This window comes from Sinohyriopsis cumingii, unplaced genomic scaffold, assembly GCF_028554795.1.
Source record: "Sinohyriopsis cumingii isolate HCF-2022 unplaced genomic scaffold, ASM2855479v2 utg003054l, whole genome shotgun sequence".
NCBI lineage: Eukaryota > Metazoa > Mollusca > Bivalvia > Unionida > Unionidae > Sinohyriopsis > Sinohyriopsis cumingii.
The window spans coordinates 34,100-61,642 of record NW_028316380.1 but is presented as its reverse complement, the minus strand read 5'-3'; the positions used below and the strand labels follow the sequence as shown (position 1 = coordinate 61,642).

Genomic DNA, 27,543 nt, shown 5'->3' with positions numbered 1-27,543 from the left:
AGACACTATGTCAGATTGGGAGAAATTCAACACAAGATTCTTTACCACTTCTAAAATGGCATGAAACCAATGTCTGTCCACCTTATAAAAGAGAAGGTTCAACATGTTAATGGCAATTATTTCTCACCAATGTGATAGAGAAACAAATAACTTCAAAAGATGATTTTACAGACAACAATTAGGGCAAGAAAACTTACCTCACTCATGAAAAAATGGCTAGGAAAGCAAAATTGCCAGCTTTGGCTTCTAAACACATTAAAACTCAAGTGTGAGAAAATATATCAAAAACTAATAGAAAACAATGTTCCAGACACATATCACTGGCCACAAAATTCCTAACTCTCAACAACTACTGAAAAGTTAGTATCAACCAGAAATGTGTTATGTCAAACCTGTTTTCTTCTAACTGTTCAACATCCCCATTGCACCTCAGTTGAATCAAGATGTAGATACAATCAGAAATGACAAACCATGTACTTACCAATCAGAAGGAATCAGTTATCTGTCCACATGCTATTCCATCAGCAGATTTTCCTGTAGGATGTCCTTGCACTACTAGCAGCAATACTTACCATATTTCCAAGACAGAAAATCTTTTTTTTCCAAGAAACCATGAACTTGAAAGTTCAGCACATGGTTTTCTGCTAGGGACTGTTTGGAGGGTCTTTTATACATGGGGGTAATTTTACAATTAATATCACTTAGAGGCATAGCCAACCAGTGAAGACAGAATGTACTCACACATGCCCTATTTCAATGGCTCTAAGGCCATGCACAGGGAAAAGCAGAGGTTATTTCCTAATGTTAATGTAATTGGGTAATGTATTCAACAGAGCAATTTATCTACCTTAATACATGCAGTAATGGGTTATTGTAATTTAATATTACTTAAAATGACGATCTTATATTCAGTATGAAATTTTACTGACTTTTTGGCATCATACTTTTATATAGTCTTCCATACATAAGCTGCATAGCAGTGAAACATGGGAGGATATATACACATCCAATAATAGAAAAATAGAAGAAACCCAACAGCAAATCTGTAGGACACAAAGTTAATACTGGTGTACACACAATAATCAAGTCACCTTGATGCTTTTTGAAATAGTTTGTAAATTCTGAAAAATGTAAGTAACCTTATGACGGATTTCATGTTGTAAATGAATCAGTTTATTGAAAATACTAGTTGTTCCATATCATTGCAACATTTTGGTTTTCAAACCTGTCTGTATCTCTGAGTGCCATGGTCATGCTAAACCATTGTTTTGGTAGGTCTTAATGAGAAAATCACACCAATATGAAACAATTTTATTACTGTGAATTCATTTTTTGTCCTGGCATTGCAACTTTATGTAAGTTTTGTTGTTCTCACAAAACACAAATAAACCGAACTATCCCTGACAACAACTTTAAATCCACCCACAAGAAAATGAATGCAGCTGATGGACATTGCATAATCACATGTGCATGCCGACTGATATCACATGTTGTAATGTAAATGTGTTGCATCCTGTGCCACTTAAATTGTTATGATTGCTAAGATTTTTATGGTAAAACAGTTTCATTGTTTTGAAAATAAAATCTCAGCAAATCCGAAATTTAAATTGTTAGGAAAATGTAATAGTTGTATACCAAATAAGCTGAAAATGAAACTTTTGCAGATGGCATGTCTATAAGTATTGTACTGTCATGTGCTGCTATTGTAAAGTTGGAAAATATGTATTTTAAAAAGTTCAGTATTGGAAACTGATGCAGGGATGGTAAACGTTATGTTCAACTGAAAAATTTGTAAAGTACATGTCAACCTTATTTACCTCTAGTACAGTTGTACAAACTTGAGTTCCAAACCCTATGCAGCTCAATGGCTTGCTGCTGTCTCACAACTGACAATTCTCAGGATTTGTTTCGATTTCGCATAACAGTAATTCTGTCCCTTCCTGCTTTTATTTTATTCCCAAGAATCTGAACATTCATTTTTATTTTTCTTTACTGATTATCATCACTTTTTATGGGGCTTATTTTCCATTTCATCTTCAACATTGCTTGCTGGACGCCAATTTTTAAAACTAATATTATCAACTGTTTGATCATGCAGATGCTTTGCAATAAAAAAATATGTAAAAAAATATGTTCAGTTTAAAGTGTCTGAGGTACTACTGCAAAGTCAGTCTCATTCTCTAACTCTACAAAGTTTGTCTGGTTGCTACTGAACATAATATGAAACCTAGATCCAAATCAATCATGGACTAGACAATTATCCGAATTTTACTGCAATAATCACATTTCTGTAGTTTTTGCTTTAATTCCACAAGTTTGTATTTTAAGGATTATTTTTGTAAGATTTATGACAAAATCATAAAGGTTGGCATGTCTGTGTTAGTGCAAGATACTACAATTAAACACAGGCTTGTCTGGTTCAATTTTTATTCTTTTTAACAATAAATGAAAACCAAAACTTGATCACAGAGGCTGATTAATATGCCATTAATATACATAAATAATATATACAACACAAACAAGGTTAAGATTAAGTTCTGTATATACTCGCATAAAAATATGAATGAGATCAATTTCCCATTTCTTTGGCATAAACTGTCACTACACCTGACATTTTAAATTACCAAACAATTTATAATCTTTCTACACTTAAAAGAACATGTCTTTCAAGTTAAAGAATGTCAGAAAATTGTTGTTATGCTTGATATTAATCTGTTTACAAAAATATATAGTAAGTAAAACTATCTAAAAGAAAGAGTCCCTCGAAGGGACTTATGCTCTACTGGGTAAAAAGAATTTCCAAGAATTCAATACCATTTCTTCCTTTCAAGTGGCAACTGTTGAAACCATCTCTTTGCAATAAGAAGAATTTTCAACTGGCTGCTGTGGTGCACATATTGGATGTCAGCTTGGCACCATTTTCATTTAGGACAAATCGGACATCATTAAAAGTCTTATGATGAAAACCCCATGTCATAATGATCATCATCCATTCAGTGGGAACAGTGACAATACGATTTTGAAAATGGTCATCATGGTAGACATGTTGGATGTATGACTGGCACCATTTTCTTTTATAACTAACTTTGTATCACAAGAAGTCTGGTCCAAACCCGAATTTTATATGAGCATCCATGCAGGAAAAATAGCAATAACAGGATTTTCAAGATGACTGCTGTGGTGGCCATACTGGACACCAGATAGGTACCATTTTCATTCAAGACCAACTAACATCATAAGTCTTTTAGTGAAAACCTCATGTTAATATTACCACCCACTTAGGAGGAGTAGCATTAAGATTGTCAAAATCAACAGTTGGCAGCTATATTGAACATCAGATTGGTATCTGAAGTCTAGTGAAAACCCCATGTTAATGACTATCCATTCATGAGGAGTAACGATAGTAAGATTTTCAAGATGGCCATTGAGGTGGCCATACTGGATGTCTGAGCAGTACCATTTTGATTTATTATCAACTGGACTATGTGATGAATGTGTGTTTATCAAGTTTCATGGCTGCTCCAAGTAGATGAAGGAACAGCAATAACAAACTTGTGCAAAGAGACATAATGAATGGACAACAGACAAAAGACCACCCCACCAGTAGAGCTAGAAACATGTAAGTTAAATAATTATTCTTAAATACATGGGTTAAAATAGCAAGTTTAAAATATTTACACTGTAATAAGTCATCATACACAGAAATAAGAAGCCGGCCACAATTTACATGTCCCTGAGCTGTTGGAGAAACGGTGTTCTACACATCTAGATCTATCCATATACAAAATTAAATTCCTTTATGGCCAACTGTACTTAAAAAAACTTACCACACAAAATGCATTAAAACTGAAGTTAATCTTGGGTAAGAATAAACTATGTAGAGCTTATGTCAAGGCAAACTAAACCAAAATTATAATGGATATCACATGGTGCTAGCTTTTATGGCAGCAAACACTTAAATCTCTCTTATTTTTCTTAAGCTAGCTGTCTCCACTTTGTTGCAAAATGTATATATATATGATCCCCAAGTCCGACTAGATGTCCTTTCTTATTTGGTGAGAAAAACAAATTCATTTTAAAAAGGAGCATGAAATAAACTCCATCTAAATGGAAAAATCCAGACCACCCTTGATAACACTGTACCAGTCTCTTAATCATCTCGAAAGCAATCATATATTGAGTACTTGTATATTCGCATGAAAATTGGGTCCAATTGCAAAACAACAAAAACTATGATCTGCTGCCGCATAATGTGCTAGTAGATCAGTGTCTATGTCATTTATTATACTGATTACTTCTAGCGAACTGCATAGGCCCTGATCTGCCAGTGCATTATGCCACAGTAGATCTGGGTCTATGCAGTTTGCAGTTGGAAACAACTTGTATGTGAGCATATACAGCAGTACTCATTATTAATCAGGTTGTGAGCACATAGTTGCCAATCACAAATTGGCTGATCGTTGAACCCATGTTTTGATTATCTGATGAGCAATGGCTTGTTTTGGTGGGATGAAGAATCCCTGCGGATGCTGATGTGTCATCATCTGAACCACTTCTGGCCTTGTGAACCATTTGACATACTCCAATTCATCCTCGTCAACCTGGATTGTAAAAGTAGCATAGAGTTTATAAAGTATAGCATTTTTTACTTTCTGTGAAATCGTTATCAACTTTCATGTGGTTTCTGCAAACTACAAATATAAAGACTGAACAAAAATTATTCTCCTTCTGGAAACAACTAGATTCCTTCCAAATTCCATATATAGAAGTACCAATGAAAATACCAATTCTTGCAAAACCATGAAAATCATCACTTTATACATCAATTATATAATACTATAGTTCATTCAGCTAAGCACTGTGAATGGTATCTGTAGCTCAGTAAATTCTTGCATGAGCATCTCGAAATGTACCTGAAATAACCCAATTCGTCTAGAGCAAAAATAATTTCAATACAATTTTTATCAACATATTTTGCAACACCACTCATTCTATACATGCTGATAAAGTGTGGTCAGTGTACATGTATTCTGTCATGTTGTTGCTGGAAGTATGGGAAAATCCATTTTTGATATTGGACTGAGCAATAATGGGAGCCGTTGCATGCTAATAGTAAACAAACATGGTCTACTCAGTCAAATCATACCATAACCAGACATTAAGTCTAGGTATTTTCAACAGATTTATGAAAACTAGGTGATGTTTGTTTACCAGTGGCATCTGAAATGAAATTTTCTGTAACTCCAGAACCAAGATCATAGCTTATATGCACACAGACCTTTCTACTAGCATGTATCATGTATCAAATGCAAGGTGTTGCCCTGTATGTTGATACAAATTGCGTTTAAATTACTCCTACATGAAAAAAATCAGGTAATTTTTTCTACATTTCAAGATGCTCACCTGAAATTATTACTGAGATACTGAGATGGGGGTCATTTGCAGAGGTGAATACACTATAACTAACTATACTTGTACAAGGAAATGTAAACTCATGTGAGGTGAAAGAATCAATTGAATTTGGATATTTTAGGCCATCTACCCTTTCATACATCAGCAACTGGGATCAAAGCTGAGACTACAAAGGTACAAAGCAAACACATTATCACTGCACTGTCCAAGTCTCACATGTGGAATCTGCAGTCATAATAATAGTTATGTGAGACTTGATGTTACACTATATAAAATAAAATTTTCTTTTTGAATATGTTTGTTTCCCATCTGCACTAGTAAAGTTTATATGATGCACCATGAAAAACCAGAGTGTAATCAGCAATGACACAGCCTGCCTCTACTTTCACTAGCCACTGTAAGCAATATCTATAAATAATAAATAAATAAAATAAATATAAAAAAAAAATATAAATAAATTCTAATTAAAGTGCTCATGTCACCTTTTCCAAGTAAATATGTTTTGCAGCCTTCTTTCTTTACAGTTAAACTTTTAATTATTTTAAAATTTAAAATTTTCGATGTTTTAATTGGCATTATATGAATAGCAATGTGCTGTCATTTTGTGAAACCATCTACTTACCGATCCACCCAATGTTACAGGCTTAAAAGAATATAATAAAAACAATCTTGTCTATCATACCAAAGTAGAAGAAATAAGTTGATAATAAAAAGATTAATGTCATCTGTGTTTTCATTTTTTAAAACCATTTTCTAAAAATCCACTTGAAAAGCTGTTATTATTGTCCACCCCTAGAAGTCAGATGTTACTGGGTGAACGTTACAGGTTTTGAGTAACTCTGGAGTAACAGCCGACAATAAATAGTTCATGCATCAATAATTACCTTGATTAACCATAGGTGAGGTCTCGTATGAAAAACATGCAGTCCACTCATCTAATTCTTGTACTCATTCACAAGAACAATACATAGTTAACATGGTAGTATATAGAAAAATGTACAGTCATTAGTATAGAGTATGTCGTTTAGATTTTGTATGTAGCTTTGACAATGTTTCAGTCATACTGCTACAATGTCTGCAGTGTGACAGTTTATAGTGATGTCGAGCACTGGGGAATCATATTGCAGGCATGCAGCATGATGTCCCACCCAGTCACATTATTCTGACACCAGGCCAACCAGTCCTAACACTAACATCTTAATGCTGAGCGCCAAGTGGGGCAGCTGTTAGTACCATTTTTGTATGTCTTTGGTATGACTCGGGTGGGGATCAAACCCATGACCTCCCACATCCGAGGTGGATGCTCTAACCAATAGGCCACCAGAGTGGTCATTAATATAGAAAGTTTACCAATGAATGAACATATTTATTCCTACTTCCAACTGCCATGGTCACAAAGGCCTTCTAAGTAGTTGGGATGTACATAGGTCTAACATGGATGAATCAGTGTGATAAAAAGCACAAATATATAACTCGTGTTAATATAGCATAAAATGTAGGCCACTGTGACTGTCTTCAGTTTTAAGGGTTTTGTACCAACAGAGATGCATGCAATTATCAACTTTTGTAACTGGAACATCCACAGCACCCAAAAAACTAATTTGTTCTAATAAAAAAATGTGTCTTCACAAATACTTACCCAATTATAATACCTTAGGAGAACTACCACTACCTCACAAATCCAGACCCCCAGGCTAAAAGCTAAGTTATCTGCCCATCTAGGTGTCAGTTGGGCAGAGTGATCTTCACTTTGTACAGGGATTGGCACCAAATCCCATGAATATACCAGTTACTACTGAAGTGGACGGCAGTAGTTCCTGGGGGCTCTGTATCATGTTCAGTGCATATATTTAGCCTTTGGTCACAGCTCTTTCAGCTACAATGCAGCTCATATCAGTTGATCCTCAACCTAAATGCATTCAGTCATATCTGTTATGCTCTTGAGTTTTAAGGGAATATAATAACAGGTCCAAATGCTGTTAGTTGTGAAGACTGCAGTGTGGACTTGAGAGAAACATGATTTCATGTCCCACTCAAACAGTTTTCATAAGTTCTGTGATTTGCCAACAACAGACTACAAATAAAAGACTCATTATATTTTGGATGATTTTGCATGTTATTTTCATTTCCTTCTCAATCTCTTGGCAGCAAGAACATCTCAGACCTCCAAAATTCAACCAACTAGGTTTGGTCTCTATGTTCAAGTACGAAGGTGTTCCCAAGAAAAGAGATTGGAATTCATACGCTGCTAAGTTCTATGCCTCTTTGAAGCAATCCATCTGCTATATTCTGTATTCATTTGCCGGCTGAGTTTTGCCCATTGCGGCAGAGGACATTTTAGTCCTTGGTCACTTCATTGGGTTTTCATAACACTAATTAAATGGACAAAGTGGAGACCGAAATTTGACAATTGGACCAACTCTCTCAATCAGGAACCATTTGAGGCTGCATCATGAAGGCACTTTAGACATTCATCAATGATACCTCTGCAAATACATCCCCTGGCAGTTACGATCGCTATGGATGTGAACACAGAGGGCTGTAGGGAGCAAGTTTTGAAAGCCTGTCATTTGTGGCTAGTGAACCTACATGGGAATTAAGTTCTCATTCTGCCCCATAATTTCAAGTACTCAGAATTCTGTTTTCTTGTTTGGTATTTTCTAAAGTGGTGTCCTCAAGAACAATCCAGGTTTCAGCTTGACATAGCCAAGGCTGGCTAATAAATTGGCAGACCCATATTTCTGAGAGAGTTGGTCCAACTGTCAAGATTTGGTTTCCACTTGGACCATGTCTCACCCATGGTCTAAATCTGCAAGACAAAACATAGCAGATCCAATATATATTTAGTGGAGTGAGTTTCCTGCTTGGATCTTGTAAGAAACCATGCAGATTTATCCACTATGACAAACACCTGCTGAGGGGTGCATGTGACCTGTACAGGTAGAAAAATATCATCAGTATTAATAATTAGAAGTGGATGCTAAATACACAATTCGAGTTGCAAATGACCTGAAGGGATGTGAACTTGACTGCCTGTCCAGGAAGAAGCACTGGAGTGTCACAGTATTTACATGGACCAACTGGAAAACAACAAAAATATATTCTAGTAACACCTTACTCATAGGAAGGTCATTTGTTTAGATGCCAATAGAGATAAAAAGCACTCAAGCATCGCTTATAGTAACAATGCATGAGCTGGAGGCTACTGAGTAAGCCATGTATAGAAAACTGACCTGTACCTGTCCAACCCAAGAGGAAGCTATATAGTAATATAAACAAGTTTTCTATATTACACACAAAAACCTGCACATAAAAAAAGAAACTGAAACTCTATATAACATAGGTGCTATAACATTCATAATGGGACAATTTACCTGTAGGAAAAGGTCCATGATGTCCTCTACAGGTAAACTTAATAGCTAACAGATGACCTGATGACGGCAAAGAAGCATCGGTATATAATATCAGTTCACAATACTACCCGCAGGAAGGCTCTTAATGATGGTCTGTACAGGAACAACAGTGCAGCTTGGCACCCAGATGCTAAATGCATTGGTATGGAAAACTTACCTGTATGTATCTGGTCATAGCAGAAATTATACACACATTAAGAGTTTTTTTATAGGTCACCACAGTCTTGCATGCGCATATAAATTAAAACTAAAGCCAGAACTATTGTGATGTCACACAGGCTACTGGCGCAAGTAAGTAAATAACAGCAGGTGATGGCAAAGTGCTTTAATGTAAAGGCAGAACTTTAACATCATAGGAAGAAAGAAAAGTTGGAAATATAGAATGAGTATACTTCCCTTTTAAGTGAGAACTCCACCAACTTGTGAGTGAGTGTAGAACTTCCAGAAACTTGGTATAGGATTTTTGTGATGTCCCTCTTGATGAGAGTGTGTTACTTGGCACAAGCAGAATTAGTAACTGAACTGATATATTCTTAGAATTTGTCACCAATCCCTGTACCAAGGGGAGATCACTCTGCCTGACCACCACCTTGGTGGGCAAATAACTTTTAGCTTTCTTTAGCTAAAACTTTTTCACCTGGGAGGGCTGGATTTGCAAGGTAGTAGTAGTTCAAATAACATCTTATGACTCGGTAATTATTCAAAGAAGAAATAAACTTTTAACACAAAATTTAAGCAACGTCACTGAGCACGAAATATAGGTCACAGAGACTTCTTTTGGCAAAAAGGATATAAAACTTGCCCAGATGCATCCACTCACCAAGTTTTATGATTCTAGGTAGAATATGCACATAACATGCCCAAAACTAGAATGGTCATGAACTAAATGCAAATACAAAACCAAAGACAGTAGAAGATGAAATACAAGTCACAATGAGCCTCTTTTGTTGTAAGAGTGTGGTAACAAAAGAGATGCATATCTTCATCAATTCCATGATTACATTATGAACAATAGTGAGAAATGAACATCAAATAGAAAATTCTACCCAAGTCTGTGAAGCATAAAATATGGTCAATATTGACTACTAATGAATGAGGTAGTACTCATAAAGATGCATCCCCAAGTTTCAAGATTTTATTTAGGATAGTATGCACAGAGTGTGCTGATAAAATCTTTGTGGTTATGAGCTAAATGTAACAACTTAATTTAAGCCTATAAAGTATTAAATGCTGGTCACAGTGACCTTTTTAGTATGGGTGTAGTACTACAAGGAATACACATAATGTACGTAATCATCTAGTTTAAGAAATACAGCAATAACTGCAATAAAGGTGAATTTGAACCAAAGTCAGTGAAATGTGAAATATGGCTCTGAGTGACCTACCTTTAAGATAAGAATGTAGTACTTGTCAAGATGCATCCCCTCATCAAGTTTCATGATTCTAGGTATAACAGTATTTATATAGTGTTCAAAATAGCTGAGAAAACACTAAAACTTAATCAGGAATGTACACCTGGTGTATATGATGAAGAGGTGTGCTAAGAATTGTATATTGTCACTCTACACATTAAATTTTTCTGAAATACAGTTCTTAAATTTAATTTTTTTTCTTACTCTAAAGCTAGGGAATCTACACCAACATGACACTGGTTGAACATTCTGAGACATCAGGAGTCATAATATATAGAAAAATAATTTGTGAAAAATATTGAAGAATCAGGAAGACTTACATTCTCCCCACCCATAAGTAATGTTATGAAATATGTTTCAGCTCTATTCTCATAATAAAGACATCATTTTAAAAAATATTATCCTTGCTTTATGTCTGTGCATATTCAATAATTTTTAGATCATACCAGGTCTTTTATTTTTGTAGTCGTTGCATAAGCTATACAACCCAGCATGAGGGATGCTGGGAAGGGCCAGGGTTGACTAGAATGGTACTCTATTTTCTCCACAATCACACCCGTTTCTTCTTCTGTTTCTCTGTGACAGGTGTCTTCAATTGTCTCACCTGAAATTTGATGTACACTTTTTAAAAAAATTTGTTTACAAATGCATTTGTAATTAAACTTTTGATTCTTTTTATTACCTGAAGACAAGAAATTGTCTTGATTGACAAAAACTACACATAATTCTATGTCTTGCCTCAGCTGTGCTAGTAAAGGAACATAAAACACTAGAGCAAAATAAACAGTCGCTTTAACCTACTTTTCATTGGTGATCATTTAGGTATTAGACAATAAAAGCAATTCTTTTAGTAAATTGTGTTTCAGAATATTCATCCAATCACATTAACATTAAGAAAATAAACTCCACTATCTCAAAGATCCAGTCCTCCCCAAAAGACAAAACTTTGTCGTTTTGATCTTTTTACCACATCGATGAAGGAAATAAACTCTTATCCATTACCTTCCCTTGGCCACCATTAGGTAGCACCAGTTATAAGCTGAATGATATATCAACTTATAATGCACAGATTAGTGGCGAGGTTGGGAGTGTTTTTATCATAATGTGATTGGGTAAATATTCTCAAAAACAAAATTTTCTGAATATCAACTGTCTCCTTTGAATACAATCCTTGATCACATTACCATCAAAATAGGTAAAAGAAGGAGAGATTGCAAAACATTCCATCCCTACCATGAGCACCAGCTGTGTGAACAATGGCTGGATCCCCAATATGATGGTAGCCCACAACTTTATATGACTGTGATTAGAATTACTTAACCTTTCTACAAAAACTTTTACGGACACATCCAGTGAAAGCACTAAACAACTGCCCATAAGGAAGCTGTGCTGATGTCAACTGGGTCCCCAGTGGTTATCTGGGTAGCACTAAACAACTGCCCATAAGGAAGCTGTGCTGATGTCAACTGGGTCCCCAGTGGTTATCTGGGTAGCCAATGCAACAACCAGATTCAAATCTTGTCTGCTGAAGCTAAATCCCAGAAATAAAAACATGATAAGGTTGACCATGCACACTAGTCAACAGCTTCTGTTATGTCTCAGACTGAAACATTACATTCAAAAGCTAGGCAGAGAATGCAACTATGATCTTTTGAGACTTAAGAGTATGTTGAACATATCATTCACTTCAGCCATGATGATAGCGCTCAGGAGTGATATCCTCTTTCCTGGTCTTCAGGTATGATGATAGGACTCAGGGGTGATATCCTCTTTCCTGGCCTTCAGGCATGATGATAGGGCTCAGGAGTGATATCCACTTTCCTGGCCTTCAGCCATGATGATAGGGCTCAGAGGTGATATCCTCTTTCCTGGTCTTCAGGTATGATGATAGGGCTCAGGAGTGATATCCCCTTTCCTGGCCTTCAGGCATGATGATATGGCTCAGGAGTGATATCCTCTTTCCTGGTCTTCAGGTATGATGATAGGACTCAGGGGTGATATCCTCTTTCCTGGCCTTCAGGCATGATGATAGGGCTCAGGAGTGATATCCCCTTTCCTGGCCTTCAGCCATGATGATAGGGCTCAGAGGTGATATCCTCTTTCCTGGCTTTCAGCCACGATAATAGGGCACAGGGGTTATATCCTTTTTCCTGGCCTTGAGCCATGATGATAGGGCTCAGGGGTGATATCCTCTTTCCTGGCCTTCAGCCATGATGATACGGTTCAGGGGTGATATCCTCTTTCCTGGCCTTCAGCCATGATGATAGGGCTCAGGGGTGATATCTTCTTTCCTGGCCTTCAACCATGATGATAGGGCTCAGGAGTGATATCCTCTTTCCTGGCCTTCAGCCATGATGATAGGGCTCAGGGGTGATATCCTCTTTCCTGGCCTTCACTGAAAGAAAAAATGTTTCTTGTTCCAAGGCTTTTTCTTTGTGTGCTTCAAGTAATGCTTGAAGGCATGGACAGGGCCATGTATAGTTTCTTTTCTCAACATCTAACAAAGAGAGGGTGCATATCGTAGAAATACAGTTCAATTCAAATACTTAATATTAGATCTGGAAGGACTGTCACTGTGACCAAATTTCAGCAGTTGTGAGAAGCAGTCATTAAGTTTAATGTAACCATCAAGTTCAATGTCTGTAAATCAAATAGTCTGAACACAAATGTAGCTAGGTGTAGAACTTAACCCTATTCGAAAACATGCTCAGAAGATATTCATTTGTGTAGTTTTCATCTATACTAACTGGCTGGAAGTGTGGATGGTTAAGAAATGACTGACAATAAATACCCAAAACATCAGATTCAATCCTTGACAACATCTCATGAAAATGTGCTTTAAAAAGTAAAACTGATTCTGACCTTGAGCTCAAGATAATAGGGGTGAGTGAATATATTGTAGAATGAATGGTCTTATTTTCATAATGGTTAATGCCAAGAATAAGAATCTATCAAGAGGTTTGGGATATATATGCTAGTGAAATTGTCAGTTAAACCAAAATATTTTTTGGCATAATTTGAATTAGATTTGGACACCTCAGAAATTAAACTGGTATCATGATATGACATTTAACATGTGAAAATACTGAAAATATGAAATGGGTTAAAAAACATTTAAATTAATAAAGTTTTTTTTAGTTATACACCACTAGGTATATTTTCTGAGTCAGTTAAATGAACCCTGATTAAAAAATTGTCAGTTAATTCAAATTAATGGAGGTCTAAAGCAAACAGCTATCTCGACTATTTATTCCCTTAGACATCAGAACTCAAGCCCATTCGACAAGCTTCTCCTTTTTACGTTCCCACATAATTTACTAGCATCTGGAGATGATGACCATTCAGAAAATCACTGGCAAAATTCAATGATTACCTGGCTCCATGAAACCAGCCAGACATGACAACATTTTGGCAGGAAAGGCTTTCTTCCTTCCCAAAAGACACTGTTTCCCGTCAGGGGAGACAACCAACATTATCACAGAAGGGTCAGCCCTGGGATGACAGGTGTTATGTACACCTGTGAAAGAAAAAAGAAAGAAAAAAATCAATTTAAAGCCATCATCATAGTGTATGAGCAAGAAATGAGTCACTTCTGAAATATTTCAATAGTTCTTTTTCAGTGACATCATTATCTGTACAAGAAAATTAAAAGCAAGCTCTGACGATAAGGGATTTCCATTACCAATTTGCTAATTTAAATTTATTTTTTAAAAATAAAATAAAAACTAGAACTTTAAGTCTACCTACACTGAAAAATGGATTCATTGTTGGAATTAAGTTAACATTACTTATTTTAAAATACAGTTTATTTCCAAAGATGGTATTACATCAAGCACCTCCACCACTTGCTTGAAAACGATATGTATTGTGTACTTACAATATCCATGCACAGAATTTATAGATTTTTGATTTTGGATGAGATCTATGATGCCTCAGTGAGTACAGAATGATAAAAGCATTCAGAGAATGCATTATTATGACATCCCTACTGTCAATGATTGACTCTTAATCCCTGTTAACACCAATCACAAGTGTACTGATATGCACTATAATATTATATTTTTGTGTCAGAAAAAGCATATTTTCAAGATACAAATTTTTGGATTTGATCAAAGTAACACACATACTGTGTAACTACTGTACTATTAATAAATTTTGGAGAATTTCAGAACAAATCTTCTTCTCTTGGTAAACCTGTTTACATGCTGTTTTGTTTTGAAAGATTTTATTTTCCAGATGTGACTAACATAAATCTTGAAAAATGAACACAAAGAAATTTACTAATGTACTGGGAAGGGTCCTACAGTTCATACAGAAGCACAAGTAATACTCCAATTAATCAATGGAGGAAGTAGTTGTTTTGGGTTTAAAGCCATTTTACAGCAAATGAAAGGCAATACATGAACGAAAATATAACTGGTGAAAGAAGAACCTGGGAATACCCAAGAAGAACCACCAACCCACAGGAAGCTACTACAAAGCTTTCTCTCATACCCACATTGGCTGAGTGTGAGACTTGAACCTTAGGGAGACTGAGCTGAGATGGCAGTGATCCATAAAGGTGAGTGCTTCAGACCACTTGGCCACCAGGGGCTCCAAATGGAGGAAGTAAATCAAAATTAAAAAAACCTGTGCACCTTTAACCAGATAAAAAACAAATTTTACCCCAAGATTACAAACATTAATACTTCAAGGCAGAAGGCAATAATGAAGGATATTCAACTTCGTTATGTTACCAAATTTTAGTGTGGATGCAATTTGTACCCCATGTAGAGGTAGCAGCTTTTTATAGCACATCAGCACAACAGTGGCTGTATGGCACCAACTAAAGGTAAAGTCAAAAAATTTGTACATAAAAAATGAACTGCAAAAAATGTAAGAATATAAGCCCTTCAAAATAAATGTAAAAATCAAGAACAAGATAAAATATATGTCCCAATTTGTTATATAAACTGCATTCCCTGGCAAAAAGTTTTATTTGTCTTAGACGAACTAACAGTGCAAGGCACAAATGCAGGACATTAAGATGCTTGAAGATGGTAAAACTACAAACTAATAAAAATAAAAAAAACAAAGGTTTCGGAGGAAACAATGGTTTGTCTATATCTACATTATTTTTAAGGAGTGGTCTAAAGTGCTCACCGTTATGGATCACTGCCATCTCACCTCTGTCTGCATGGGTTCGAGTCTCGGGTTCAGCCTATGTGGATATGTGAGAAAGCTTGTCAGTAGCTTCTCGTGGGTTGGTGGTTCTTTCTGGGGTTTTCCTGGGTTCTTCATCCACCATTAATACTGCCCGCCATGTATAGCCTATCTTAAGCTGCAAAATGGCATTAAACCCCACAACAAACAAACAAACATTATTTTTATTAAATAACTTTATAAACATTAACATAAATGTTCAACACTAAAACTTAAATATCATCACAATGGCAAAATTTGTATCTCTGTCTTGTATCTGTTAAGACAAGCAATATGGTCAAGAATATTCTAAAAACAAACTGGCAAAGCATCTTACCATTATGGCTGCGGCATTCCTTGTTATCACAGACTCTTTTGAATCCACCTTCATCAACAGTGGTACTTGAACCACATGTGGGGCAGAAGGAATAGCGATCATGCCAGGCTAACATGGACCGAGCCTCAGCAAAAATTCCTGCTACTGATGGCTCTAGTTGCAAAGCTCCAGGGTATGGTGTGAGGAAGAGACTATCTTCATACTTGTCAGTGAAAATCTTTTCATCCACTCCAGTAACATCTAATGCAAATAAGGCTTGGTCATTTGATGCATCAGGAGAGTTTTTATTTTTTGTCATAACTCCCAAAAATATGCAGATATTTTCAGAGTAAGATTTAATGTCATTTACATCTACTTGGCATAAGGTATACTTCCAACTTTTACTTTTCTCTTTACATTTTGTGACAAAAGGCTTCAGTTCTGAAAACAGAATATACTTTGTTGTTGCTTTGTGCATTGTTTCTGAAATCCAGGTCTTATCTTTACGTTTGTCTGCACATCGATTAAGGGGGTTCGGTGAAAAATAGTTCCAAAGACTTCCATCTGGGTTTATTTTGGCATTGTGTTGTAAGATTCTAGCACATTCCTTTTGGTTCCAAAACAGAGCAATGTCCATGGCTGTCTGACCAGTGCTGTTGATAGTAGTGACATCACACCTGAAACATAACACCATTCAAAGTTTATTAAAGCAGAAATCAATATGAAGAAGAATGTAAAATCTAACTCCTTTCTGTTGATGGATAGTTGACAGATTTTAGAAAGCATTTCCCCCACTCAACCCCAAAACAAACTACTCTATCCTCACTTCTCTTTAAGTGTGATGCATTTGCTCAAATGAAAAAAGCCATAAAGGACATTTATGGTAGAGCAGTGGCATGGTCAGCTGGCACTTCTGTGGTCCCAGGTTTGATCTCCAGTCAGTTCTGATACATTCAACAGTAAGTTGCCACTCATACAGGGTTGGTGGTTTTCTTCAGGTCATCTTGTTTTCTCTAACTCCATGACCACATTATGACAGTTTTATAGCTGTCAAGAGCAACTGTACAAGTCCGAAGAAAGAACTTGCTGTAAAATCAACAATAAATAAAGTGTGCAGAAAAAAAAAAGCCATACGGGTTACACTCATCTAGAATAAGCTCAATGACACTTAATGCTTCCATGATATACGTCTATTACATCATATACATATCTGTTTAGTGATTTCAGTATTTGAAAGACAAAATTTTGCTGGAATGCAAAAGTTAGAAGTTAAAACATGTTCTATTCTAAGGATGGGTGATCCAGACAAAATATTCTCAGCCAGAATGCAAAATTGCTGCCAGCCCATGGTCCAATGCCAGCTAATTTCATGGTGGCTGGAGAAGAAAAAAAACAGTCAGACCATCAGGCCAGTTGGATCTTTAGGTATATCAACAAAATTTAATTGAAAAATGTGTAAACTGTATCATCTTAAAAGATATAATAGATACCATGTCAAAAATATATTGTTGCTGATAAATAATTGGGAATCTAGAGCATAGCATTCTGATTTGGTGGTTGAGATGAGAAGGGAAACAACTTGCATATAATGTGCATACAATAGATGCTAGTATCTCCAGTTAAAAACTCTATTATAACTATGCAATTAGTGATGACACATGCTACTTCCAATTCCCAAAGTCAACATGGGGTGGTATTTGATGCCTTGAAGCCACCAGAGACTAAAACCCCCAAAACAGCCAAGAAAAAAAAGCTATTCAAAGGGAATATAACACTAACAAATTAAAACAATGTTCTAAAAATAGTTGGTATTCCCTCTGATTCTCAATGATCTCCTAAACAACAACTTGTACTGAAAACCATGTAGATCAATATAAAAATCACCATCTCTACATTAATCCACATATATTATTTCATGGTCAGATACCACAACATCATCTTTGAAGCCTGAACCTAGTTCTGATGCTATCATTGATAACGTCAGTGGACGAGGAGAATCCCGATTTTCCTTCTATAATTCAGATTCGTAAATAAAAGATGAACCATATTATGACGTCTCCCCTCCAGATGAGATATGTATAGATCTGGATCATCTAGACTGCATTGTCCTAGTCAATAAACAGTGACCATGATATGACCTTACTAAGGGCTTATACTCATGTCTACCTGCATTTACCATTCAGTCATTCACATTCACTGCATATGATCTTTTTATATGATGAAGTGATGGACAGCTGGTCATGTATAGGACCAGTGAGTTTTAGGTTAGTGGTCCTGTGGGATTGCTGGATATTTTGGCAAGTCTTGCACACTGTCCACAGCATATTAAATACTGTTGCTCCAAGTCAGGAGGTGGGGGGGGAGGGGGCATGTACCAAGAATTTTATTCTTCTTGGCAATACATTAATGTAGCTAATAAAATGCTAAATATGCAACAGTACAAACCACTAAAATACAGCAGTAAATCAGCTAAACACGTTATACAATTATTCCAATTCTAATATACTCAGGAAATCTGTGTTCAAAAATAGCCAAGAATCTAATTATCTGTGAGAATAATAATTACAACATAGTACTGGTAATGTTTACAAATTTTGTTGTTGTGGGGTCTTAACGCCATGTTTCAGCACACGATAGGCTATGCATGGTGGCCAGTATTAATGTGGAGGAAGAACCTAGGAAGAACCACTGACCCACGAGAAGCTACTGGCAAGCTTTCTTACATACCCACATTGGCCGAATCCTAGACTCGAACCCACGCAGACAGAGGTGAGATGGCAGTGATCTGTAACCGAGAGCGCTTTAGACCACTCAGCCCCTCGGGGCCCCTGTATCAACTGGGTGTTGGATTGAAACACTGTTGTATGGAGTAATACCCGAGGTGTTTCTGAAGAAGGTTTGTGGATTTTTTAAAATAATTTTAAAGTGGTTTTCACAGTCTGAAACATACTGCTACAATGTCTGCAGCGAGGTTGTTCATAGTGATGTCTAGCACTGGGGCATAATGCCGCACACCTGTAGCATCGTCCCACCCAGTCACATTATACTGATACCAGGCCGACCAGTTCTTACACTAACAGAATGTGTTATATTAGATATAATAAATCTGGAGCAACACAATAAGCCATTAAACAGACATGCAACCCAAAAGAGATCTCAGTAAGACAGTCTTTATTTTTTGAAAGGTAAATCAATTTTCAGCAAGGACTGCTATTGTTGTCTTGGAAGATATGCATTTGGAAAGTTTAAAAGTTTGTTCTGATGAAGTGAACGCACCATTATGTTCAACTAACAAGTTTGTAAAATACACTTTAACCATAAAAATCTCCAGTTTAGTTTCAAACCTGCAGTTCTAAGCACTATAGAGGCCAAAATAATTATTGCTAGACCTCTCAATGTGGTGTAATTATTATGTCTTTTATTTGATTTGTGTTTATAAGTATGTATGCCCCCAATGCAGATCAATCATCTCACATGCCATAAACAATATTCAAACTGACATAACAAAATGTTTAATGCCATTGTGAATGTAACTGTCACCTTTCTTTTCATTTCCAAGCAAGGCCAAATACCTGATTATTCATTTTATATCTTTGTGCCAATCATTTGGACTTCTATGAGTCTGATTTTCTTGTAATGTGTTTTCATTTGCTGAAGGACATTTCCAGATGACAGTATAATGTAAAACCAAAAGCTTAATGACATAGGCATTTTGTACAAACAATATAAAGTTAAAGGATCTTAGCTACTCCCTCTAAAGTTTGTCTGGTTTCCTGAACAACTCCATTACCCCACTAATGTTTTCCTAGTTTCTTGAACAACTCCACTAACCCTCGACCATTCTGGTGGCCTAGTGGTTAGAGCGTCCGCCTTGGATGCGGGAGGTTGTAGGTTCAATCCCCGGCTGAGTCATACCAAAGACTTAAAAAATGGTACTAACAGCTGCCTCATTTGGCGCTTAGCATTAAGAGGTTAGTGTTACAACTGGTCAGCCTGGTGTCAGGATAATGTGATTGGGTGGGACATCATGCTACATGTCTGCAGCATGATGCCCCAGTGCTAGGCATCACTATAAACTGCCACACTGCAGACATCGTAGCGATATGACTGAATTTTTTTTAAAGCTATGTTAAAAATCCAAATCACACACACACACATACAACTTCACCTCTAATGTCTGTCTGGTTTCCTGAACAACTCCACTAACCCTCTTATGTTTGTCTGGTTTCCTGAACAACTCCACTAACCCTCTTATGTTTGTCTGCTTTCAGAAACAACTCCACTACTCCCTCTAATGTTTGTCTGGTTTCCTGAACAACTCCACTAACCCTCTTATGTTTGTCTGCTTTCAGAAACAACTCCACTACTCCCTCTAATGTCTGTCTGGTTTCCTGAACAATTCCACATTTCCCTCCAAAGTTTGTCTGGTTTCCTGAACAATTCCGCTACTTGCTCTAAAGTCTGTTTGTTTTCCTGAATAACTCCACTATTCCATCTAACATTTATCTGGTTTCCTGAACAACTCCATGAAGTCTACTATGAAAACCCAGATCCTGACCAAACCCAGTCAAGCCAATATATAGAGATCACACTGTCACATATTTTGCTATTGTTCTGTTATGTCTGGGTATATTTCAGGAATGAAAATTTAAAGGAAAACTAAGTCCATAATATATTTGTTTTTGTAAGCCTTACAGTAAAATTGTAAAGGTTGGTAGTATGCATTAAAACTGTAATTATACGAAATATTTCAACTCATTTCAATATCCAAAGTACGAACCCTGCCTCAAGCAGTGCCTTGATGACGTCAACCTGTCCAGTTCTTGCTGCAAACATAAGTGCTGTCCAGCCATGGTCATTTTTGACATCTACATTGACTGCACCTGAAATGTAGACAGCACTGAATTTCAATTTAAAACAATTACATTTATCGGTAATACATTTTACAATAAGTGTTGAATAAGTGATACAAGTAGTCAGAGTATGTACTTGATGCAAGGAAAGTTGAAATAAAGGACACTTCTTTGACAACAGATGTACAGTATAAGTCCATTTATCCAACTGGCTATTGGATAACTATTTACCATCTATACTTGCTTATTTACCATCTATACATGCTTATTTACCATCTATACTTGCTTATTTACCATCTATATTTGCTTATTTACCATCTATACTTGCTTATTTACTGTCTATACTTGTTTATTTACCATCTATATACTTGCTTATTTACTGTCTATATATGCTTATTTGCCATCTATACTTGCTCATTTACTGTCTATACATGCTTATTTACCATCTATACTTGCTTATTTACCATCTATACTTGTTTATATACTGTCTATACTTGCTTATAAGTCAAGTCTAACTGCAAACAACAAAGATCCTGATCTGTTATAGCATAATGTGCCTGCAGACAAAGGTATATCTTGTTTGTTCTATTGATTATTCCTTAAAACTGCACAGACCCAATCTGTTGGTGCATTGTGCAACTGCAGATCTGGTCTGTGCAGTTTGCAGTTGGACTTGACTTAAAAAAGCGAGTATATATGGTAATTTGGATATGAGATGATATTAATATTAGATGTTTGCTGGATTGTGTTAATAAAGTGCATATTCCTATACTGTGACCTAGATTTGTGTTCATAAATTGCATATTCCCACAATGCAGACCAAAAACTCTGAATCGAGAAAGTCTGAAAACTAATAAAAATGTGGAAAATTAAGACAATGTGTCGGAAAACATAATAAGGTCATCAACATAAGCCTATAAATAGACCTATCATAACTTATTTGTCTAGCTCAAGTGGTTTTGCACAATTGTGCTAACAAGAGTTTTGTCAAGATTACAAGTTTTGTTCAGATCAGAGGGAACTTGGGTTTGGTTCAGATAAACAAGCTTCTAATGTAAACATGAGATGCATGCAAACCCGTGATCACTCAACACAGCTGGCCTTGAAATTGGGATCAGTCGACTCCTTTGTGTTGAAATGTCTTCCAAAGCATTCTTAAATTGGCAGGATTGACAACTGTTTTATAAGACTGCTATATATAAACTGAACTTATGTTGTTTTATGGATTTTTTGGATTTATTTCAGATCTCAACAATTAACCTAAAGACTCACATCTGACTTTTAATTACCATAACCAGGTTCTGGTTTATAGATGTACTTTTTTTTCCTTTTATTTCTCTGAAATTCCAAGAACAATTCAAAATGCAGTTAAAGAAAACTACTTGTTTCTGTGGAGATTTCTACCTGATGGTTTCTCTTTAGACAAAGACTTGCAGAATTATACACATGTGTACAAAGACACATGAACCCATGCATACAAATAATACAAAACTGATACACAAAAACAGAAGATCGTTATTTATTCCATTGGAAAAAAAGTAGAAGATGCCTTCTTAAAGGATACAAAAGTTTTGTCTTAATCACACACTTTACCATCATAATACATATACTGCATAAATATTTTTCACAACAAAAGCTGTTAAATAATTTTGACTACAGCAGTTATGGGGTCAACTTTAGTAATTTACTGGGCAAGCATGAAGTTTTCAACACTTTTTAACTCCTGTGTAAATTTTCCAAGCTGAAGACCATTAACAGAGATTAGCAGTCATACCAACTCCTCCGACAAACCATATATGAGTGTGCATAGCTAAAGAAACTAAGATACAGTTTACATGTCCATCTGTATAGGGCATACAGTCTCTGCATCTGAACATTTAAAAGCCCAAATTCTTTTCTTGCATATCTGGATATTCTCCTGGCTCCTCGATAAATGTTGAAAACTTCATAATGTATAAATTCTAGTAATTATAAGGGAAAAGTTAGCTGTCATGTAACCTTTGAGGTACAGTTTTAAATCTGATACATTTCCTGATGCTGCACTTTCAAATAATTGGTCTTCAAAGTTTTTCTGTATTCCTGAGGACAAAGCAGGACTCTTGGGTTCAGGTTCACTATTCATCCTCCTACACCATGTAATCAATCTGAAAAAGAAAAAAAACAACAAAGAAAAAGTGACAGAACACTGATCTATCTCTCTATATGCTATCTATTTATATGAAATCATTAATTTTCACCTATCAACATGAACCCATATTTGGGTGACCATAAAGTTTTACCCCAAATCCACATTTTAAAATCTGCAAAACTTTGCTGCATGTGACATTTATTTTTGCTTAATACCAGCATCATAAGAAATGTTCATCTTTCCAAATATGTTTCATTTTAAATGCAAACTAGTTTTATGTGTTAGTTTAATCTTTAAAACCTAATGTATTTTAAATCTAGCTACCCAAGATGGGACATTTTGTCCTTAATGACCAAGAGCAGTTACTAAATTCAATAGAGTGTACAGCAATTACTCAAATGTCAGCATGACTAGAAAAAGGCACCAATGGATAAATTTGCAGTAAAAACACAAACTCTGTGAAAATCCTGCAATATACTGAAAAATCATTATGATATATATAATTAATTTTTTATTTATCTATTTAAAATAAAAGTTGTACAGATCATGCATGTGTTCAGAGCTGACTATTTGATTGTTGTTGTAAGGTTTAACGCCATTTTCAGCACAAGATAGGCTATACATGGCAGCCAGTATTAACGGTGGAGGAAGAACTCGGAAAAACCCCGGAAAGAACCACCGACCCACAAGAAGCTACTAGCAAGCTTTCTCACATAACCACATTAGCCGAATCCGAGACTCGAACCGACGCAGGCGGAGGTGAGATGGCAGTGATCCGTAACGGTGAGCGCTTTAGACCACTTGGCCACTCGGGGCCCCGACTATTTGGTAATGAGTATGATTTGTTACAATTTGATTACACATAGCTTTAAATGGCAATACATTTTCAATCTGCTGAAAGACTTTTGAAATGTTGAAAAAATGAAGAAAAAAACCCACAGTGTTTTTATGCATTCTATTCATGCACTGCAGAGACCAGCCAGAACCAGTCTACTGGGTACCAAAACTGTTCTGGCATCGTTGCATACTGTGACCAATAAAAAACATGTATACATAACAAGCTATTCATTGCTTACCTTACTGTTGTAATCTTGAGAGTTTAGGCCAAATGAGGGTTGTTTTAATAACAGGATCAAATGTGGTCCACAATGGCTTTTGAATCTTTGATTAATAACTGGCCATCCTTTGGTGAAGGTGAGAAGAAAAAAAAAAGACTGACCAAAACTTATTTAAGCAAAAACACTTAAGTATTTTGATTCTTGTTGTCTTGTCTAATTTCTATCGTGCTGTTCAAGATGTTTTAAGTTAAAGTCTAAAGCATTATAATTGAGCCATCCCTTGCTCATGCATACACTAGCATAACGCAACCTGGTTAAACATAGTAAGCAGCACCTATAAGCAAAATCAAAAGTGTAATGAGAAACTATAAAGCAGGACATGATTCAGATGCTAATGAACATAAACACTGCTGACCCAGTGATGAAAGAGGATAATGACAGTAACTGAACAATGGCTGACATCAAGACGAACTTGAGGAAAACATTACCCAAGATATTTTAACATCTGAATAAACACACAAGACAATTTAAAATAGATTTTTTTCTCTTTTCATATCTGAAGTAAAGCGCTTGCAACGTTGTGTGACAAATAACAGTAACTTAATATGATCATTTTGTGAACATGTGAGTCGTGGCTTGTGGAATTTTAATTAGGGCTTGTAATTTGTTCGTTCAAATCACCAGCCCTCAACCCACTGTCTGAAAATAAATTCTTTGAGCACTGTGTGAGCCACTGTACCTCGTGACAATCAGGTTAGAAATTATAAATTGATGAATGAAATTATTTAGTTCTGTGCAATTTGTATGACCTTGGTGTTTTTCGTTTTTTACAATGGGTGGGTGGTTACAAACAAACGGGAGGGTAAGCGTCTTGTATTTTGATACCAAGGTCCGATGTAATAAATGTATTAAATGACATGATACTCCATATCTATAAAGCATTGCATCATCTAATATGGGTTCTTCATACGGTTGTTCTACGCCACCAATGTAAAAAAAAAAAAAATAGGAAACAAAGGAGGCGGAGAACATCTTGCTGGTCTCGTCATATGTGTCAATGACCCACTGTCAGTGCAGTATTACTCATCGATCAAGGAAATGCAAGGTTCAAAGTCACTTAGGTTTTCTGATTATTTTTAAAATTAACAAAAATAAAACCTGTTCAACAATGTGTTACCTGACTTTACTTTTAGTACTAAGAACGAGACGAGACAGCTGCAGACTTCGCACAGCTAATAACATTGGCCCGTCAGGTCATTATTTAGAACAACGTTCGACTTCTTGAAAGAATCTTAATCTCAAACTTCCTATCTAAGCGCGCATTCTCGAGATCTAACAAGAAACATAATATTCATCGAGTTACCGCATCTTTTGCACAAACAAATGGGTCATCTCACGTCTTACAAATCTACTAGTACTTATCTCGATTACAAAAACATTCATGCAGAATATTTAAATAATATAATATTTTCCCCCGGAAATTTGTTGTAACACCTCTTTTAGAGAGAGCAGCTAAGTTTATTAAACTCTGAACACCGCTTTTAATAATGGAAAATGCAGTTTTTGGAGGCACAGTTAAATTTAGATTTATGACATATTCCATTGTCATATTTCAGTATGCTGAAAATAAATCTGGTATTAAAAAAAGCACGTGCAACATCTATTTTCAAGAAAGGCGGTAAATCAAATCCATTTACCTACCTCCCGATATATATTTTGCCACCATTTCCAATCTTTCAGAGCGGATTGTTCGTTCTCACTTGTTCTTATATTGCACAGATAACAAACTCTTCTCCTTCCTCAAATCTGCTTTTGATAAAGGACATACAACTGAATCTGGATATCTTAAATTAATCTTAAATTAAGGGACCGAGATTTTATTTGGAGTCAGGGTAGTTTTTTTTTCCCCTTGGAAATAATGTGGTCTTTTCTGTTATAAATCACAGCCAGAATTTTTTCAAGCTGTTTGAGAACCAGAAAATTATGTTCAAATTAATCATTTATCGCCGAAAATTAAATGATCGGACCCTAACAGAATAAACTTTTTTTTTAAAAATTAGCAATGGTTGGAATGGTAGTCTTTGATCTGAAAAAAGACGTTGACGTACACTGTCAGTCGGCACATAATGTTGCACAAGCAAAAAAATATGGCATTAAAGACAATGGCATATTGTGGTTTTGAGAATATCTATCAAACAAATGCAATCTGCTGTCATTAATTTAAACTTGTCTAATTCTAGGATTATCAGCACGGGTGTTCCCCAAGGATCCATAATAAGACCTCTTTTGTTACCTATTTATGTGCAGTCTGCGCTTACTAAAGTCTATCACTGATTCAATGCCGGCAAAACTAATTATCCCCATTGTCGAACTCACTGTTATATCAAATATTGAAACAAAAACTTCTTGACATCAATTAATTTCTTAAACTCATCAAAGAGACAGTTTCAAGAACCAGGACTTGATTACTCTTACATTGACAAGAAGATAACTTTCAGACAACAATTACAACAATAGACATGGTAAATAAATCTATTAGGATTCTAACTTTTTTTTCTTCATTCATTTAAAGCCATACTATAGGAAAATGTTTGTTTGCCACTCTCAATCTTCTCAGATCAATTAAATGTCTAATAACTATTTTATGAAGTCTGCCAAAGTCTTACATTAGTTGGCTTCACGAAATAACGAATCATAACATACACGTTTTAAACTATCATTACACAGGTGCTCGACGTGAGCTTGATGTTGAGAAAACAAAATAATCTAAAGGAAAAATATATAAGAGATATATTATGATATAGAGGGTCCTATGTCAGAACGGGTCATGGGGTAATCTAAGGTATTTTTGTCACTCTATATGATTTTTTCCCTTATATTATTGTGCTTTTTTTCTCAACATCAAGTTCGCGTCGAACACCTGTGATCATTACCGCACCCATTCGCAACTACGATGTCAATCATACTTCCAATGCATGCCGATTCCTGATATTCGGACGACATCGGCTATTTACAAAACAATGATTTACCGAGAAGTTTATGATGTGGGCGCTCTATATTGGGGGGGGGGGGGGGGGTGGGTGGTGTCTGAGTCATACCAAAGACTTATAAAAATGGTACTAGCAGCTGCATCGCTCGGCGCTCAGCATTAAGAGCAGGAACGTCATTTCAACTTTTTTTGGGGTGGGGTGGGGGCAAATGTCCCCCCCCCCTTCCAAATGACGTCCCTAATTAAGAGGCTAGTATTAGGACTGGTGGGCCTGATGTCAGGATAATGTGACTGGGTGGGACATGATACTACGTCTGCGGCATGATGCACCAGTGCAATAAATTGCCACAGTGCAATTATTGTAGAAATATGACTGAAAAATTGTTGAAGCTACGTGAAAAATTCTAAATCACAAACACAGAACATGAAAAGGACATTCGAAATTCCAAATTATTGTTTATATCCAGCGTATATTTTTAGAACTTGGAAAGTAAAATAGACATTCTGATTATGCGTTGACAGATTAGTAGGAAGATTAACTGACGAACTCGACTATTATGCTTCTTGACCCATTTTGTTTTTTGGGGAACGTGACAGCAATCATCGTTACACATTGTGAACAACAACGTCACAAGTTCTTAATTCAACGCAAGGTGTTGTGTACTTTTAATCAGCAAGCATAACATATATTATTATTTTCAATGTTCGTTTCTGTTACGTTTCACCAGTTATATTGAGGGATGCTTGGGCATTGATACACTATATGGAAAACAGGGAATCC

At 36.0% G+C, this 27,543-nt stretch overlaps 1 protein-coding gene across 3 annotated transcripts; it reads right to left on the bottom strand.

Moving 5' to 3' along the window:
• Positions 1 to 1,297: 1,297 nt before the first annotated feature.
• Positions 1,298 to 25,431, bottom strand: LOC149769902 (NAD-capped RNA hydrolase NUDT12-like). 3 transcript variants are annotated; one of them, XM_089949677.1, is made up of 7 exons: positions 24,951 to 25,369; positions 22,586 to 22,731; positions 20,515 to 20,617; positions 15,756 to 16,411; positions 13,611 to 13,754; positions 10,684 to 10,841; positions 1,298 to 4,601 (listed from the first exon to the last, which is right to left on the bottom strand). In XM_089949677.1, exons 1-7 carry the CDS (start codon positions 25,013 to 25,015, stop codon positions 4,443 to 4,445), a joined length of 1,431 nt encoding a protein of 476 aa, XP_089805803.1. In that variant the 5' UTR covers positions 25,016 to 25,369; the 3' UTR covers positions 1,298 to 4,442. The 3 variants fall into 3 exon arrangements, with proteins under 3 accessions (XP_089805803.1, XP_089805804.1, XP_089805805.1); XM_089949678.1 differs by lacking the exon at positions 24,951 to 25,369 and adding an exon at positions 23,792 to 24,935; XM_089949679.1 differs by lacking the exons at positions 1,298 to 4,601; positions 10,684 to 10,841 and adding an exon at positions 12,270 to 12,632 and having other exon boundaries at positions 24,951 to 25,431.
• Between the last annotated feature and the right edge of the window lie 2,112 nt (positions 25,432 to 27,543).

What these genes read in the sequence shown, in the direction of transcription:
- LOC149769902 (XM_089949677.1), bottom strand. Translation starts at nt 25,015, where the DNA reads ATGTTATTAGCTGTGCGAAGTCTGCAGCTGTCTCGTCTCGTTCTTAGT. An exon ending in AAGGCACTGCTTGAGGCAGG is followed by an intron (nt 16,412 to 20,514) that starts GTTCGTACTTTG and finishes GTTATGTTTCAG; the next exon opens with GTGTGATGTCACTACTATCA. An exon ending in CTACAAAAATAAAAGACCTG is followed by an intron (nt 4,602 to 10,683) that starts GTATGATCTAAA and finishes TTTACAATCCAG; the next exon opens with GTTGACGAGGATGAATTGGA.